Below are 17,304 nucleotides of genomic sequence, written 5' to 3' on the forward strand. Positions count from 1 at the left end.
TCTATAGGTTGTCCAAGTTATTGATAGGACTGAAAAATCTGAGGGTCAGTCTTTCACTCCTGTTTTTACTTACTAAGGATAAAGATGCTGAGAAGTGGGGTTAAAGTAGGATGTGTGCCCCCTTCCTCCCAAAATGATTGGGACGTGAAGTTCCTTTTTTTGTTCCCACAGGCAATGTTGTGAATATCCAGACGGGCCATTGGATTGGAAAACAGAGTGGCTTAGGTGCTGGGCTAGACTCCTTCTATGAATACCTTTTAAAATCTTACATTCTCTTTGGAGAAAGAGAAGACCTAGAAATGTTTAATGCTGCATACCAGAGCATTCAGAACTACTTAAGAAGAGGGTATGTCTCTTATACCACTTCAGTGGCCTTAAAAAGCAAATAGTTTGCATTCTGAGGGCTATTCTTTTTTTTTTTTTTTTTTTTTGTACAGGGAAGAGGGTGGGGGTGGGGGTGGGGGCAATGTTGTTGAACTCAGGACATTGTAATTACCTGATAGGCATTTAAGCAACTGAGCTATCTCCTCAGCCCAGTATTTTGCATTCTAAAATGTTCTTTTTTTTGTTTTGTTTTTTGAGACAGGGTCTTGCTATGTAGTGCTGGCTGGCCTTGAGCTCAAAGTGATCCTCCTGCCTCAGCCTCCTGAGTACTGAGATTATAGGCATTTGCTTCCACACCCAGCTAGTATTCCTTTTTTTCCCCCTTTTTGTAAAACATAAATTTCTGAGGTCTGTGTGTCTGTTCTGCCCTTAACATCACATAACATACTTTTCCAAACCTGAGTGGCTTAAGTAAAAAACATGACCTCACTACAGTTCCTAGGTCCTAGGTTCTGGCCTAGGATGCCACATGAGGTTGCTGTCAAGCTGTTAATTAAGAGTGTAGCCATGGCAAAGCTAGTGTGGGGCTGGAGCATCCCCTCCTAGGCTCCCTCATGTCATGGCTGGCAGTGTTCCTGGCTCTTGGATGGGTGTCTCAAATCTTTGCCATGGGCCCTCTTCCTGGGTAGCTCATAGCAGCTGGCTTCTCTCAAAGCACTGGAGTACTACAAAGGCTTCAGTTTAGAACTTTTCTTCTACAGTAGAGGTTATCTTCTGTTAGTGTCTAGTTCACACAGGTAGTGGGAATCTTCTCCAAAGGTTTAAGAAAAGTGGATAAAAGTAAATGTTGATTCTATTTGAATGAAACAAGTAGGTGCTCCTGGAGTGATAGGGTTAGAGTTCTGTCAATGAGCTTTCTTTTCACCTTTGCATGTGTTACTTATATTTGTAGGCGGGAAGCCTGTAATGAAGGAGAAGGAGACCCCCCGCTCTATGTTAATGTGAACATGTTCAGTGGGCAGCTCATGAATACTTGGATTGACTCTCTGCAGGCATTCTTCCCTGGACTGCAGGTATTTTGCAGTCAGATTATTTATTTATTTATTTATTTAGTGTGTGTGTGGCCAGCTCAGCCCACCACGGGGTGGGGCTGGCTGGCATGTGGTGCTGGGGGATTGAACCGCGGTCCCTGTGCTTTGCTTAGTCTAGCTTGTTCTAAGTAGGTGCTTTAGACCACTGAGCCATGTCACCAGCCCTGCAGTCAGATTTGCAAACAATAGTCATTAGAATGGAAATTTTATTTTCTTCCATTTTCTGTGATATTTGGATTTGGGAGGTGAGATTCTGTTTGTGAAATAAGTTCCTGTATTATTGAACAGACCCATATTACATTATTGAAAAATCATATTTAAAAATTAACCAGGTGATTGTTGGATAATCCATCTTTGTTATGTGCTTGTTTGGTACATTTGACCTTTTCTTTGCAGTTTATGTTAGTATGTCGTTGATGACCAGATACAAAGGGCATCTGTTTGGATTTGTCACTTTTGACTTGGTTTTGTCTCCAGCTATGTTGCATGAGAACCAGAGTAAAGGAAAGCTTGACATTTGTGTCACTTTTTGCCATTCTTGGAAAAGTATCTCAGCCTGGTGACCCATGTCTTCTTTGTAGGTTCTGATAGGAGATGTGGAGGATGCTATCTGCCTGCACGCCTTTTACTATGCCATATGGAAACGCTATGGGGCCCTTCCTGAGAGATATAACTGGCAGCTACAGGCCCCTGATGTTCTCTTCTACCCACTGAGACCAGAATTAGTGGAATCTACGTATCTCCTCTACCAGGTACCGGAGCTCTTTGAACAATAGTCTGTTTTCATAAATAGAATTATCACGTGGCTGTAGTCTTATTTGTGCTCAATGTCACTCATAGTTTCACAGGACAGAGACAGTCTCTGTAGCCAAATGCTTTTTTTCTTTTTTTGTAGCCAAATGCTTTTAGCCTCACATTTTGCAAAGAATTTTGTCTTTGCCATAGGATTTATTCTTACATCTTTAAATCTTCAAGAGAAAGGGGGCCGGGGAGGTAGCTCAGTAGAATAAGCACTTGCCTGGAAAGCACAAGGGCCTGAGTTCAGTATCCAGTTCCACAAAAAAAAAAACAAAAAAACTCATGAGAAGGAGTTTACCTTCAGTATATTCCAAATCTATTTGACTAGAGAACCTTTTTTTTAGGGGAATGCAGTTCTGTGCCAATGTGCTAGAGAACCTTGATCTAGGTAATAATTCAGACAAAAAGAAAATTCAGTTTCTTATTTATAGAGAAAGTTATCTGGGAGTCATACGAATGTCTTGGTTTTGTTTAGTGTTAAAAGCCCTTTTAATGTTTGTCTTTCATGCAGTTATTCTTTTGCCTGCAGAGGGAATGTCACTTTAACTGTGAAATGTTTTCTCACAGACAGCTGAAGCCAAATGCATATATTTCTGTGCATACCATAAATAAACACACTGAGAGTGCTTGCCCATTCACAAATATCACAGCATAAGCTGTTCATTCAATAAGAAGCTAGCCTTTAATGCACTTCAATAGGCTTGTGGCAAAGGCCTGCATGGTGCAAGACTTGGCACTGCAAACCTGACTTGCAAGGCCTTGTAGTAGGATTAATATTGTGCTTAGATTTATTTAGGTTCAGTGATACTTTGTTTTTTTTTTTTTGGTTTGGTAGTAGCAGGGATTGAGCTTGGGACCTTGTGTACTTATTCCACTGTGCTTTCTCCCCAGCCCCGTCAGTGATTTGTTTTTTGGTACAGAATTCTTCGTGTTTGCTTTGAGGTGAAAAAGGGAGAATTTTGTGAAACTGATGTTATAGCTTGCATCTAGATGTCCCCCAAAGCCTCCTGCAGTCATGGGTGTTTTTTTTTTTTTTTTTTAAGAGGTGGCTGAATTTAGAGTATGTGACTGTTTCACGGTGCAGTGCTAGGATTAGGGCTGGGTAATTACTAACTCAGTCTATTGATTCATTTGGTACCTAAGAATCCCAGTAGCCTGGATATAATATAAGGGACAGGAAACGGCTTCTCTTGTTTGCTTGCTCTTCCTATCTCCTGCTTGCCATGAACTGGTTCTCCTCTGTGATGCCCCTGTGCCATGCCACCTTCCCCCAGCTGGTTATGGACTGAAACCTCTATAATCTGTGACCTAAATAAACCTTTCCCCTTAATTCTGGCTGTCAGCTATTTTGTCTCAGCAGTGAGAAAAGTAACTAAGACAAACTGGTAATGGTCTTTGTGCCTAAAGAGAAACCTTATGAATTTTATGTAACATCTGAGAGGGAAAGAGGTGATACTTTGGTGGAGGTTTTTCTTCTTTCTTTTTGAGATAGGCGGGCCTCAGACTCAACAATCCTCTGCCTCAGCCTCCTGAATATGGGGATAACAGGGGTGCTCCACCATGCCTGGCTAAGGAGATCTTGCATGTGGACTCTCTAAGCCCAGGGTTTATCTAATAAGGCTGTACACAGTCTGAGGGTGGTATAACTGCTGCTGTCTCAGAGTGTGTATGTGTGTGTGTGTGTTCTAGGCAGGGTCTGGCCTTGAGCTCACACTGGTCTGGAACTTGTAGTGATCCTCCTGCCTCAGCCTCCTGAGTGCTGGGATTACAGGTGTGCACCGCCACACGTGGCTCTTAGTTTTCTTTTCTTTTTTTTTTTTTTTTAGTAGGAAAATTTATTGAGAGTAAGTTCCTCAGGGACAGGAGGTGACCTGAGAATGGGTTGCCCTCTGTTTTCTTCTGAAACTTGATCTTGCTGCCCTTGGGCTTTTACTCTTTGTTTCTGTTCCTCTCTTTCTCTTCAGTGTTTTCAGATTCTTCCTTTTGAGGGCTAATTTCTTAGAATCCAGAGAATTGTTTTGCCTTACACCTTTGTGCTCTGAAGCTACTCCCAAGATCTTATAACCCAGAGACAGCCAGCCTGGGGGTTATTTGCTTTTTTGCTTCAGGTTGGCACTAAGCATGAATTAAAAATGATCCCCATCTTCTAAAATGTTTAAAATGTTTACCAGGTAGAAGTTCTATCTTTCCAGAGAAATCCCCGACAACTGCAAAAACAAAAACAAAAAAATCCAAAACAAATAAACTACTAAGAATATGTGACAGAAGAGTCAACAACCCAAGGATTTATTAGAGGAAACTGTGGAGGCTTTCTGTAGATACCGTGGAGTCTTACTCTTTTTACTTTCCTCCTAGTGCTACAATTGGAATGGGGTGGGAGGAAAAGGTCCTGTTTCCCTGTCCCAATGTTTTTAGTTTCTAGAGAGTTCGGAGGTGAGGTAAAAATTCATTTTGTCAGCTGAGTGTGTTGGCTTATGCCTGCAACTACATCAGGGAGGGAGATGGAAGCAGGCAGACTGTAAGTTGGCCCCAGGTCTAGACAACATAGTGGGCTTGGAAGTGTAAATTAGTGGTAGAGTACCCCTGGGTTTGTTTTCTAGCACCACGCACAAAAATGAATAGAAATTGAAAAAGAACTGGAGATAGAGCTTCATAGGAGGATTGTGGGTTTAATCCTTAGTACCACAAAACGAAAAGAACAGAAACTGAATTTGTTCTCTCAGATAATGTTGCTATCAAGCTGGCATTGTTTTATTTCTGACCATGATGAGATCTGAGCTGAAGTATATTCAAGTACACAACCTGGGAGCAGATTGCCCAACTGGTTTAGGTTAAGTAAATTGCAGAAATGCTTCGATGCAAGCTGACTCATGCTCCGGGGAGCCCTGCTCCCCTGTGACGGTTGGTGTCCTGTCTTCTAGGCCCTTTTTGGGTCATGCTCTCTTCTGTTCTCTCTAGGCAACCAAGAATCCCTTCTACCTCCACGTGGGAATGGATATCCTGCAGAGTTTGGAGAAGTACACAAAAGTCAAGTCAGTTTTCGAAGTTCCTCTTTACTGTTGTCTACCTGTGATTTTTTTAGTTGTTCTGGAAAGATATTATTCTAGCTTGCATTTTAGTTTGTAGAAAAGCTAGTTGATTAATGTTACTTTTGTAATGAAATGGTTAATTTCGGTATAGTAATACCCCTCTCCATTATAGCAGGAATCACTTGTTAACTTTCTCTTTTTTAAATGTAAAGTTTCAACAGCAAATCACGCATAGGGCAAAATATTTACAGTGCAGAAAAATAATAAGGTATAGAGTATTTTCATTGTAATTGCTACCCATAGTCAGTGTTTAAGTATATTGTTTATAATATTTTAAATATATTTATGTGTATATACATTTATGCATGTATATATACTTTATACTTCTTTTTTTTTTTTTCTTGCGAAACTGGGGATTGAACTCCGGCCCTTTCATATACTTCAGTTTTGTATCCTGCTTTTGTTTTTTAGCCACCAGTATCTCATAAGTTTTTTTTTTTTTTGAAACCACTATTGTAGGACATTCAATAAATCAATTCTACAAGTACTGAGACTAAAAAGAAATTGGTTATGTTAAATTTGTTGGCAATTCTTGTTCTTGATGTTATGTCATGCTTTTGGTAAATACCCTCCACTGTTTTTCTCTGCACGCTGGAGCTAACCTGATAGCTTAGGAGCCAAAGCACCTTTCTTTTTTTCTTCTTTTTGTGGTATTGAGAATCAAAATAAGGACCTTGAGTTTTTCTGGCAGGTGCTGTGCCTCTGAATTATATCCCTGGCCCTCAAACCACTTTTAAAATGAACCAGGCCTTTGAACTTCACGTAGTTTATTTTTTACATTGTATTGGATGTCCTCTTAATAGAATACTTATCTGCTATTTACCAGCAGGGGAGGGAGCATAAGCAGGACTAACTGGATCAATCTCTTGTAGATGTGGGTACGCCACATTGCATCACGTCATAGACAAGTCCAAAGAAGACAGGATGGAGAGCTTCTTTCTCAGCGAGACCTGTAAATACTTATATCTGGTATGTGTGTTTCAAGATTAACCAAGGGCTTAGAGAAAGTATTTTTGCAGCCTTCTACCTGACAGATATTTACTGTGTTACTGGGTGTTAGATGTTATACATTCCTACAGATATAAGCACTGCTTTACAGAGAATATTGGTGCCTTCTATTGGGTTAAAAATAGTCCTTACTGGGCCAGGGAGATGGCTCAGTGGAATAAGCACTTCCCTGACAAGCACAAGGGCCTGAGTTCAATCCCCAGTACCACAAAAAAAAAAAAAAAAAAAAAAAAAAGAAAAAAAAAATAGCCCTTACTTATTGTGGACTGATCAGGTTGGCAGTCTCCCAAATGAGTGTATAATGAAGGCTAAATAAAAAGAGGCAAAAGGAATGATTTCGAGCTCTGGGAGGATCCAAGCCTACTCACAGAATTCAAGATTTTCTCAGGGCTAAGACCAAGACCTTCTCTGGGAAACCTGTATTTACTTATTTAGTTATCAGAACAAGGGAGGGGAATACTCAAGGTCAGGAACCCCTCAAGGACTTCTCTAAAGTATTAAGTTAATCCACCCAGGAGTGAGATGCTTAAGGCCACAGTCTTTATCTAGTTGAGGTTGGAGCCAGGCAGATGTCCTTGGTCATCTTGTCTTACTATCCTTTGAGGCTTCACCTACCATTACAGGCCTTATTGGGGATCAGTGACTCACACTGGCTCACTTATTAGGAATCTGCCACCCATCTCCAGACAAAGGGTCTAGGCCTTGGACAGACTCACAAGTAAACGTGGAAAGCCAATTGATTAATTGAAGTCCTGCTGAGGGCTGTGTAATGGTAGTCTCCATCAGTCTTCTTTCATGGTCTCCAGCCTTATGGTGAAATCACTTATTAAGGAAACTGAAATTAGCGTAAAGGAGGGCCGGCTCAATAGCTGAGTGCATTAAATGCCTGCTTAGACAGATGTAGCAGTCAGGGTTCGGTGCTGGCCCTGTCCCTAGGGCACACTGAAACAGCAATTGAGGCTGGGCATGGTGGCGGGTGGTGGGTGTCGCTGGCCTGTAATCCCAGCTCTTTGGGAGGCTGAACATAGGCGGATCACCTTGAGTCCTATGTAGTGAGATCCTATAGACCTTTCCTAAAGAATACAAAAAGAGAAAGAAAAAAAAAATGATTTCACTGACATTATCAGACCCAAAAACTACAACTCTTGTCCTGCTTTACCTTGGTCTTAACCATCCAGCAGAAAAGTATAAAAACGAAGTATAAGAAGGAAAGCCATGGTGTTATATTGAGCTGTAGGGGACTCAGGTCAACAATTTCTGACATTGCCAGTCAAGTGGAAGACCCAATACTATTATGGGCTACTGGACTCTTTTAGAATATTTTTACACACCTATAATATTCAATAACGGAACTTAGAAAAAATGGGGTATACCTATGAATGTCCATTTTGTATCTGTGTATTAAAAGTGGTTAGGATAGATATATAGTTACATTCTCTTAATGACTAGAGGGATTTGTTCTAATAGTGTTTGTAAATAGGATATCATGTCTGCATCTTGTTCAGCAATTAACCACTAGGAAGAATGTATGGAATGTGTTAATTATTGAAACTGTCCTACCAATTTGTTTTGAAACTGTCTCATTGCTATTTGTTTCTCAATAAAATTATGGGAAAACAAAAGGAAAAGAAATTAGTGTAAACATGTTCTAACAAAAATAAAAAATAATCAGAAATGAATTTATGATTAGTAACTATGCAAAATACTGGAAAGGATCAGTAGAGGAACAACTGCAACAACTTTAGTACTGTGGTCAGGGAGTCTTCCCTGAGGAGGCAGGCAGTCCCCCAACCCGCTCATCCTCTGGCCCATCCCTCCTCTCCTCTTTCCTGTGGTGTTGAGCATTGAACCCCGAGTCCCATGTATTCTGTGCAGTGCTGTGTCGCTGCACCACACCCCTGCCTTAAACTCTTGACGTATGTGCAGCCTGGCCATCTCTGTGAACACTTAAATACTTGCATGTTCTTCAACACACACTTGTGTATATGTGGAGAGAATTTCTGGACCTGGAAGGATCTTTTGGATCATCTCGTTAATGTTTGTTATTCCTCTTCTGATAACTACACTCCACACCCAGAGGCCCTGTCCAAAGCCTCGGGGTAAGTGTGTGATGAAATGGAGGCCTGAGCCATCATCTGTTTTGACTCCTGTCCAGTCTCCGTCATGTTAGAGTCTGCCACATGCATGTGTGGTGCCTGTGCCCATAGCTGCTCTGCTGCCTGTTCTGGCCACATGCAGAGGAGACTTCTGAGGGCATGGTGTAGGAGAGGTGCTGGGGAAAGAATTCAGAAGGAGCCACAGCAGTGGAAGTTGTGTCATTCAGTCATGGTTCCCAGGTCCGGGCTCACTAGCTCTGAATCACCCTGGGCCCTTGGTTAAGATTTCATTTGCACTGACTCACTGCCTTTGAAAGTGATCTCAGGAATCTGATTTTGGCAAGTGGCCTCCAGAGATTCTGTGCAGAGCTAAGTTTGGGGGCTGTAGATCTGATCATTCAAGACCACTATTTTTTCTGGCATCACTTTTCATGGACAGCTTACCATGCAGTCTAGCTAGCAGGAAGACATGGGCCACTGTCACATCCTAAACACCCAGTCCCTGGTTCTGAAATGAAGGAGGCTGTAGGGTGCCCAAAGGGAGCATTCTCAGTCTGGGAGAAGAAAACCTGGGTTCTGGTCCATTTTCACATTAACTTCATTGAGTCTCATGTTTTATCCATTAACTAGTTTAAGAACCAGTAGTTTCTTCCATCTTTAGGAATTTCTACATACAGTATTCTCTCCATATCTGTGTTCTTACTTTGCATGGTTTTAGTTACCTATGGTCCACCAGTCTGAAAATATTAAATGGAAAATTATTACTGGGGCTGGAGAGATAGCTCGGTGGTCTTAGTACCTGCCTAGCAAGTTCAAAGACCCGAGTTTGATCCCCCGTACTGCATGCTGTGCTGGCCCTGGAACCCCAGGTGTGGTGGCACACACCTGTAATCCCAGCACTGGGGAGGGTGAGACAAGAGGATCACTGAGTCCAAGCTGTATAGCAAGAACCTGTACCAAATAAATAAAGAATTTTAGAAATAGTTCATAAGTTTTAAAAAACTTACATTGTTCTATTTTATTATTAGTTATTACTAACATTTTGTGTATAATTTATAAACTATCAAAATGTACATGTAGGAAAATACAATATATAGGGTTCTTTTGTTCCAAGCCACGTCTTCTGTTCAAGGAAAGGGCTGTGCCTTTCTGCTGTTGTGGCCTCAGAGCTTCATCTAAGACCTGCACTGATTGTTACAGATATATCAGCTCTGGGATAGGCCCTGGGCAGATGGTCATGCAGTGGCAATGGGTAGAATGTGTGCTCCTGCTTCTTCGCATGTTTGATTTAAGGCCTAGGTGTATGTGAAACAACAGTGATTCTAGAATTCCAGTATGGGGACTTCTGGGGGCATGTGAAAATTTTCTGGACAGCTTCTATAGACTACTTGTACTTGGATCCCAGCTCTAAGATTTTTGAGTCTCTATGTCTAGGTGGGGCTTGGGAGTATGATATTTGCGTTTAAATAAAAAGGGTGATCCTGTTCTACAGTCAAGGTCAGAAACCGTGGTTATTAATCAGTGCCTTTTTACCCAGTCCTGTTCGCTGAGTAGCTGATAAACTCCTGTTTTCCTTTCCTCAAGCTGTTTGATGAGGAGAATCCAGTACACCAATCTGGAACCAGGTACATGTTTACAACGGAGGGCCACATTATATCTGTGGACAAACATCTTCGGGAATCACCTTGGAAGGAATTCTTCTCTGAAGATGAAGGGCAGGACCAGCAAGGAAAGTTCGTGCATAGGCCAAAATCTCATGAGTTAAAGGTCATCAATTCCAGCTCCAATGTGAGTTGCCTTTCCTAGGGTGGTGTGTGTGTAAGGAAGAGAAGCACTCCTAATGCCTTTGGCATTCAGAATTTCTGACAGAAAATTGGTGTTATATTCAGACCGCATAATTCGAAAAGAATTTCGTGAAGGGACCTAGTGGTGTCAGGATGTAGGTTGAGCAGTGGCACCTTCTCAGTCAGCCCACCATGTGCCTTTGGAGGGAGTGACCACATCCCCTGAAGGAGTCTCAGGGAAGGATGGCCACTGGCAGGAGCTACTACTTGGGAGTGGCTTCCCTGTGGGCAGGAAACTAGCAGGTCAAGACCTGATACTACCACCTTTGCCCTGATGTCCTGGTGGAGCTTCTCCTTGGCTGATATCACCAAGAATCAGGACCGGGAAGCCTGTTGGTATAATTCTTGAAGGATGAGGAGGCAATTTGTGAATGAAAGGCCAGGCAGAAGAGACAGCATTTATGAAAGTCTGAAGAAGAAGGGAATATATAAAGGGACTGAGGTGCAGGACTGAGTGAGGAAGTGCAGAGCCATGGAAAGTGAATGAGATGAGTGTTTATGGACCATTTCATTGGTTGATTGTGAAGACCTGCACCTTGGGCTGGCCAGGTAGCTCAGCGAATTAAAGCACCTGCTTAGGCAGACTGAGGGACTGGTGTTGATCCCTGGTGTGCTGTTCCTGTGCTGCTCCTGGGGAGTGCTGAGACAGTAGTTTAGACTGGGTATGGTGGTGTGTGCCTGTAATCCCAGCATTTGGGAGGTTGAAAAACAATCACTAAAAGTCACATCTACGTAGTGACACCCTGTAGACCCTGTCCTAAATACATTATAAAAAAAACCCAAAAAACAAAACAAAACAAAAAAAAAAACTGTCTCCTACAAGTTGGAGAAATAAAGCAGGCATTTATTTTTTTATTTATTATTTTGAGACAGGGTCTCACCACATAGTTTAGGTAGGTCTTGAACTCACTATGTAACTTCAAGTTCAGGCCAGCCGCAAGCTTAGAGTGATCCTCATGCCTCAGTTCCCTGAGTGCTGGGATTACAAGTGTGCATCATCATGCCCACGAAAAAGCTCTTTAATAAGAAACTAATACTCTGAAGCATTTAGATTGTCTCTTGTGTATGAGAAGAGCATAGAAAACCATAGTATTTTCAGATAGCCAAAGTTGTTCTCTGAAATCTGAGAAGGGGCTGGTGAGATGGCTCAGTGGTCTGGAGCACCTACTTAGAACAAGCTAAGCTGAGCAAAGCACAGGGACCGCGGTTCAATCCCCCAGCACCACATGCCAGCCAGCCCCGCCCCCTGGTGGGCTGAGCTGGCCACACACACACACACACACACACACTCTAAATAAATAAAATAAATAAATATAAATAAATAAATAAATAAATGAAATCTGAGAAGTTACTCGCCCAAGGGATGGGGCTTTTACTCCTGGCTACCAAGTTACTTGCTGTGTAATATCTTTTGGCCTTCTTGGGTCTTTATTTTTGTACCTGTGAAGTGAAGAGGTTAAATCTCATTAGTCCATATCCAGGGATTATTTTGCTCTTCCAGGGATATTGGGCCATGTTTGGGGACATTTTTTTTTGCTTGTCACAACTGAAGGGTGAAGTTGTCACTGGGCCCCAGGAGGAGAGGCCAGGGATGCTGCTGATACTCCTATTACGTAGAACAGCTCCTCCCAACAAAGAGTTACATGTCCCAAATGTCAGTAGTGCCTGGGTCGAGAAAGTAGAATGGGTCATCCACCCACATTTTCTGAGAGATTACCACATAGGTTTCTAATTCAAAATTTGTTTCTTTCTAGTGCAATCGTGTACCTGATGAGAGGAGGTACTCCCTGCCCTTAAAGAGTATCTACATGCGACAGATTGACCAGATGGTTGGCTTGGTTTGATCTGCTGTTCTTTATCTCAACTCATCATAAACCAAATCTAACTAAACCCAGACCACACAAAAGTCTCATCTGAAGTGGAAGAGGCAGAAGTCTTGACCATCCATGATGGCATAGGAATTTCTGCCCAGCTTCTCACCCACATCAAGTTAATTCTTGCATATTTTGGTGTTTTTTTTTTTTTTTTTTCCAATAAAATGCCCTATTTTTCTTAAGGATATAATTTGAAATGAGAAGGTACATGGAAATTGGCTTCTTTTGACATGCTGTTGTTATTAAGCATAACATAATAGGGCATCTTTAGATTGATTATTTCCATCTTTCTATTTAAAATCCAAGTCTCTTCACTTTGTCAGCACTTGGTCCTCTTGTTGTATTGCTACCTCTTTGTTAAAGGTTTAGGAATGCAATTTCTGTGCAAAGGGCCTGAGGTTCACTTGATATACCAACGTTTGCATTGAAAATGTAGGTTTTTTTTTTTTTTTTTTTTTTATAGGATCATTGGGCTCTCTGCCAGACAACCTGTGATTTTTGGATCATATGTGGGGAAAGTTATCGATTTGTTCACTTATGTCCCAAGCAGTCTTCACAGTGTTACCGATTATTTACTTTAGAATACTAGCCACCCAGAATTCTGACAGGCAAACTCTAAGTTGTTATGTCCTACTGTGAGAGGTTATCTAACCGGTCTTTTGGATCATATTTTGTATTTATTTTGAATATGAACTTAGGTGAGGAACTCACGTAATTTCAGAACCAGGTGCCTTTTAGGGAGAGAAAAGAAAAATCAAGTAACAAAATCTAAGATTGAGCTTCCATCCTTCTTAAATTTTCTAACGAAGTATTCTAAATGATAACCATCTTTGGGCTGTTTGGAGTTTTGTTTTGTTTTTGTCACTTGTATCTAGTGCCAATTAGCTAAATCAGGGAGAAAGAAATGATCAGATGACTTTCTGATATCCTTGAGCCATGTCTCTGTGTAATACAGGCTTTAGATTAGTGCCTTAAGGGTTTTGATTTAGGCCATTAGCTGTTCATAGCCACTGCTATGTTTGTGGCAGTCTTTTGCATTGCCATATATAACAGGACCAGCAGGGAAACGGGTGGTGTGGGTGTTAATGTGGAAGGTTCTGGAAATTGCTTGATTGGTCTTTGTCTTTCCAGTTTGTTATTTTAGCCAAGTCTTTAGGAGATATTTATGCTAAAATACTTTTCCTTTTTGTTAGGTAGTCCAGTGGAAAAGGTAGAAGTCTCTTAAGAACTCTGAGCCTCATGTATTGTGTTTCTCACTTGTCAGTGTTTGCACACTTGAAATGATCTCATTAGTTGTTGAAAACTAGAAAATAACTTCCATGTAAGTCATTACATTTTCAGTCAAAAGGGAAAAAAAATTCCTTGAGAATTTAAGGATAACTCTTAAAAATAGATGTGATAATAATTCAGTTATTTTCAATTTTTAAAAAGGGAATTTTCAATAAACACATCATCTATTTTTTAAACATTAATTTATTTTAAAGTAAAAAAAACTTCATTTTACTTTCATTTTAGAGACAGTATTCTATCAGTAGTTTCTCATTTATTGAACAACAGAAAGTTTTCTTTAAAAATACTATTTTGAATGTCTTAACTCGGTAACAGTGTTACACACATGCACACACATGCACACACATGTGAGCCCTGCATCTGTCTATACTTTTCTCTAGGCAAGTTGAGGTGGGAGTATGAATGGCCCATTTGGGAGAATGGGGCCTATCAGGGAAAGAAGTATGTCTTGCGCCTTTCACCCTCCCCGTCTCCCCAGCCTCTGGCAGCAGTCATGTGTAAGCACTCTGACCTTGCTCTTCTCATCTGGGCCCCTTACCTGTCACTCTTCAGCATGCTTGAGCATTTTTTTCTTCACTTTTTGCAATGGGGTCTCTGCTTGGCAGCACCATTGTGCCTTGTGTGACACAGGTTTCTTAGGATATAGGCTGATGTGAAACAGTTTTACATGAAGTCTGAAACCCTGTTGACCTCTGGGTGCTGCAGTTGGTGAGTCAGAGGGTGAGAGAATTACTACCTATTAGTCCTGGTTGTTGACCTTATAGATTAGCCAGGCTCAAGGCTGATGCTACATAGTAGTGATTTGTGGAACTCATTGCCAGAGTACTGTCTGGTATAGCCACTGAAAGAATGTTCTTTGACCCAAGTTTATAGCTTACTGTTTTCTTTTTAAAAGTCAGAATGACAGCAGCTCTGATGTATTGACAGATTCCTGCTGTCCCTTCTATTCTATATTCTGAAATATTGAGTAGAGGAGAGCCAAAGAGAATGTCAGTAGAATCCTCTCTCAGTCCTTTGCCCCAGGAATGTCTTGAATCTGAACAGACTTAATTGTTTGCAGCAGCTATGAAGCCAGACCATCTGTGTGTTCCCCCAGTAGCTACTTGTCTAGGATCAGTGTTGGTCAGTATTTTGAAAGCAATTTTGCAAAACTGCTGCAGAAAACTGCCCTATGATGAAACTTGGAGTCCAGTTTTCCCAAGATAAAAGTTTTAAATTATCACAGGGCTGGTTAGCTGCCTCGGACAATGTGATGGAGGAACTCCATTTTGAATGGTGGATGACAGTGGAATGTTTGTACTCTGGTTGTGCTAGCCTTTCTGGAAAACTGACACGTTTTTCAGAGCTTCCCTTCAGTTTCTTTCTAGCCCTTTTGTGAGACTTTGTTCTTATAACTGAATTTCTAGGTTTTGCTGATGTTCTAGGCTTTTTTTGCCTGGACTGGGAAATGTGCTTATGACACTTAAATAGGTATTTAGAGAAAAATGCATCAGGTGGTGTCTGTAGGTGAATGAGAGTGGAGAAGCCATAATTAACAGGTGTGAATATTGAGTTGTGCAGTCTGAGGCTTTGATTCCGTCCTCCCCACCCTTTGTCCCTTACAAAAGAAAAATGTCTGAATTAGTTTCTTAGTTCATTTTAGGCATCATTAGACATTCCTTCTGAGGGGCTTCAGAGCTTTTTCTCTTTGACATGTTCAAATTCAACACTGGCTAGAGAGTGCTGACTACGTTAGTCACAAGGTGGCTGAGGGGGGATTTAAGAAGAAACTCCTTTTGCTTTTCCACCTCTAGACATTCAGCTTCTGCCCTAGTGCCTCTCCCTGTATGTGGGGCAGGGACCCCATGTGAGAAGAGATAGGGCAACCTGGGCTGTATTCCCTTGGGTCAGGCTCAGAATTATGCTCCTGTTTAATTTTGGATGTGAATCTTATAAAAATGTCAAGTACCTGTGGACTTCACTGATTCACTAAGCCCCTCTTTGTGAGAGGCAGAAGAATATTTTTAAAAAGTATTTTGTTTTAGTTTTAAATAACAAACACAGACTACATTTTTATTTATTATACACAAGAAAAGTAATTGTTTTTTCAAAAAATTTAGAGTTGGAACCTCTGGGAAAACTTATTGAAATATACAAGTGCTTCTCTGTAATGTGCAATATGCTTTGCTACTATAGATGATATTTTATGTTTAATCTGTAAATAAGAAATGTATTTAAATTAAAAGAGAGCATTTTGTAAAATGACCAAATGTTCTTTTATAAATGTACTAAGGGATATCTTTCTCTTTGAAATTTATTAGGATTTTTATGAGTAATTTTTATTAAAAGATTCTTTTTTTGAGTGGTCATTGTGTTTCTCCTTTTCATATTCATATATCCATATTACATCCAGGATGGGGAATAATCACTAAGGGAAACAAACTTTCTGCATTAACTCTTTGTTTTTATAGCTAAGCTTTCTTGTGAAACTCCACTCCATTTTCATCTGTCCACCCTTCCATTTAAATGTCCTTCATGTGGGTGAGGCTTTTTCTGGATGTGGCCCGTGGTTTGCTTCTCCTCTGTGTTTATGCACTGTCTCCTCAAATTGTGTTGACAGTTACTTGAGTACATCTGTTGTAGAACCAATATTCCACACTGGCCTGAGCAAGGCACTTCTGCCTCCTAACCTCGTAGAAGTTAAAATGGGCAGTAGCACCCTGCTAGCAGCATGGGGAGCACTGGCCCAGGGGAAATGTGAGAGGGAAGATGGCTCCTTCCCTGTCCTGCTGCCTAAGTCCTGAAAGGGATCTTGAAGGAGAGTGCTGATCTTGCTCTGTGGCATCTCTGAATTCCTCTTTTGGGTCTTAGCCAGTTCTGGTTGGCTTGTTTAATCCATTTACTTGTTTAGAAAACTGCATTTTGCTGCCAACATTTATTTTCAGTGATCAAGAATTTATTTGTAAGTGGAAATACCCCTATTAAAAACAGTGCTATAAATACAATGCTGTCTCTTGTTTCCAAAGACTATATTACAATGCTGAAAAATAATAAAGTTGAAATATTTTGTAGCACACTTCAGGGCTAAGGTAAGGACTAATCCTTAAGAGTGAACACTAATCACAGGTGATAGTGGAAAATATTCTCAGGGTAAAAGGAGAAGTGGTTAAAGTCTGAAATAACTCAGGGAAGGAGAAAATTGGCAACTGTCTAATAAGAAAAGGTTCTGCTGTGAATGTTGGTGGCTGTGTGTGAAGTCATGTAGGTTTGCAAGCATCCTGATAGAGCCAGGTTGGTCCAAGTTCTCTGAGGGGACAGGAAAAGAGCCATGTATACTGCCTTGGAACCTACCTGTGTTCTCTGAGCTACCTGTGTTCTCTGAGTTTTGCCTCCATAGCATGAATGCATGTGCCCTTGGCCATTGAGTGCAGCAGAGCACAATTACTGTGGGAAGTCTGCAAAAGTGTCTAGGCACTCTCTGCAGTCATTCTACACTATCTGTGTACTGAGCAAGTGGAACAGTCTTAATGGCCTCTGTGTTCCTATGATATGAGATAATAACTCCATGATAACTCCATATTTAGCCTGGGCATAGCAGCACATACCTGTAATCTTAGCTACGCATGAGGCTAAGGGAGGAATATTGTGATGTTCAGCACCAGCCTGGGCAACTGAAGGCCTTGTCTTTAAAGGGAAGAAAAGAAGAGGGAGATGGGAGGGGACAGGAGAGAGAAAAGAAAAGGCTTTCGGGATGTAATTATGTTTTGTGGTAGGACACCCCTGGGTTAAGTCCCCTGTACTGGGGGGTAAAAATCCATACTCAGGTTGGCAATGAGCCTGGAGTAATTCATAGTCATGAATTTCTTTTTTAATTGTATGTATTTGGTATAGGGTCTTACCATGCAGCTCAG

General features: G+C 41.1%; 1 protein-coding gene across 1 annotated transcript in view; it reads left to right on the plus strand.

Annotated features, from left to right (window-relative positions):
• Edem1 (ER degradation enhancing alpha-mannosidase like protein 1) overlaps window positions 1-13,597 on the plus strand; it is a gene marked incomplete at its 5' end in the record, with an annotated part of 30,630 nt that extends 17,033 nt beyond the window's left edge. Inside the window, 7 exons of the mRNA XM_004629537.2 lie at window positions 172-346; window positions 1,277-1,397; window positions 1,997-2,167; window positions 5,172-5,245; window positions 6,175-6,271; window positions 9,991-10,194; window positions 12,005-13,597. Coding sequence (XP_004629594.2) covers window positions 172-346; window positions 1,277-1,397; window positions 1,997-2,167; window positions 5,172-5,245; window positions 6,175-6,271; window positions 9,991-10,194; window positions 12,005-12,094 — 932 coding nt within the window. The remainder of the gene's footprint in view (window positions 1-171; window positions 347-1,276; window positions 1,398-1,996; window positions 2,168-5,171; window positions 5,246-6,174; window positions 6,272-9,990; window positions 10,195-12,004) is intronic.
• Window positions 13,598-17,304: the final 3,707 nt, after the last annotated feature.

This window comes from Octodon degus, unplaced genomic scaffold, assembly GCF_000260255.1.
Source record: "Octodon degus isolate 3935 unplaced genomic scaffold, OctDeg1.0 scaffold00030, whole genome shotgun sequence".
Classification (NCBI taxonomy): domain Eukaryota; kingdom Metazoa; phylum Chordata; class Mammalia; order Rodentia; family Octodontidae; genus Octodon; species Octodon degus.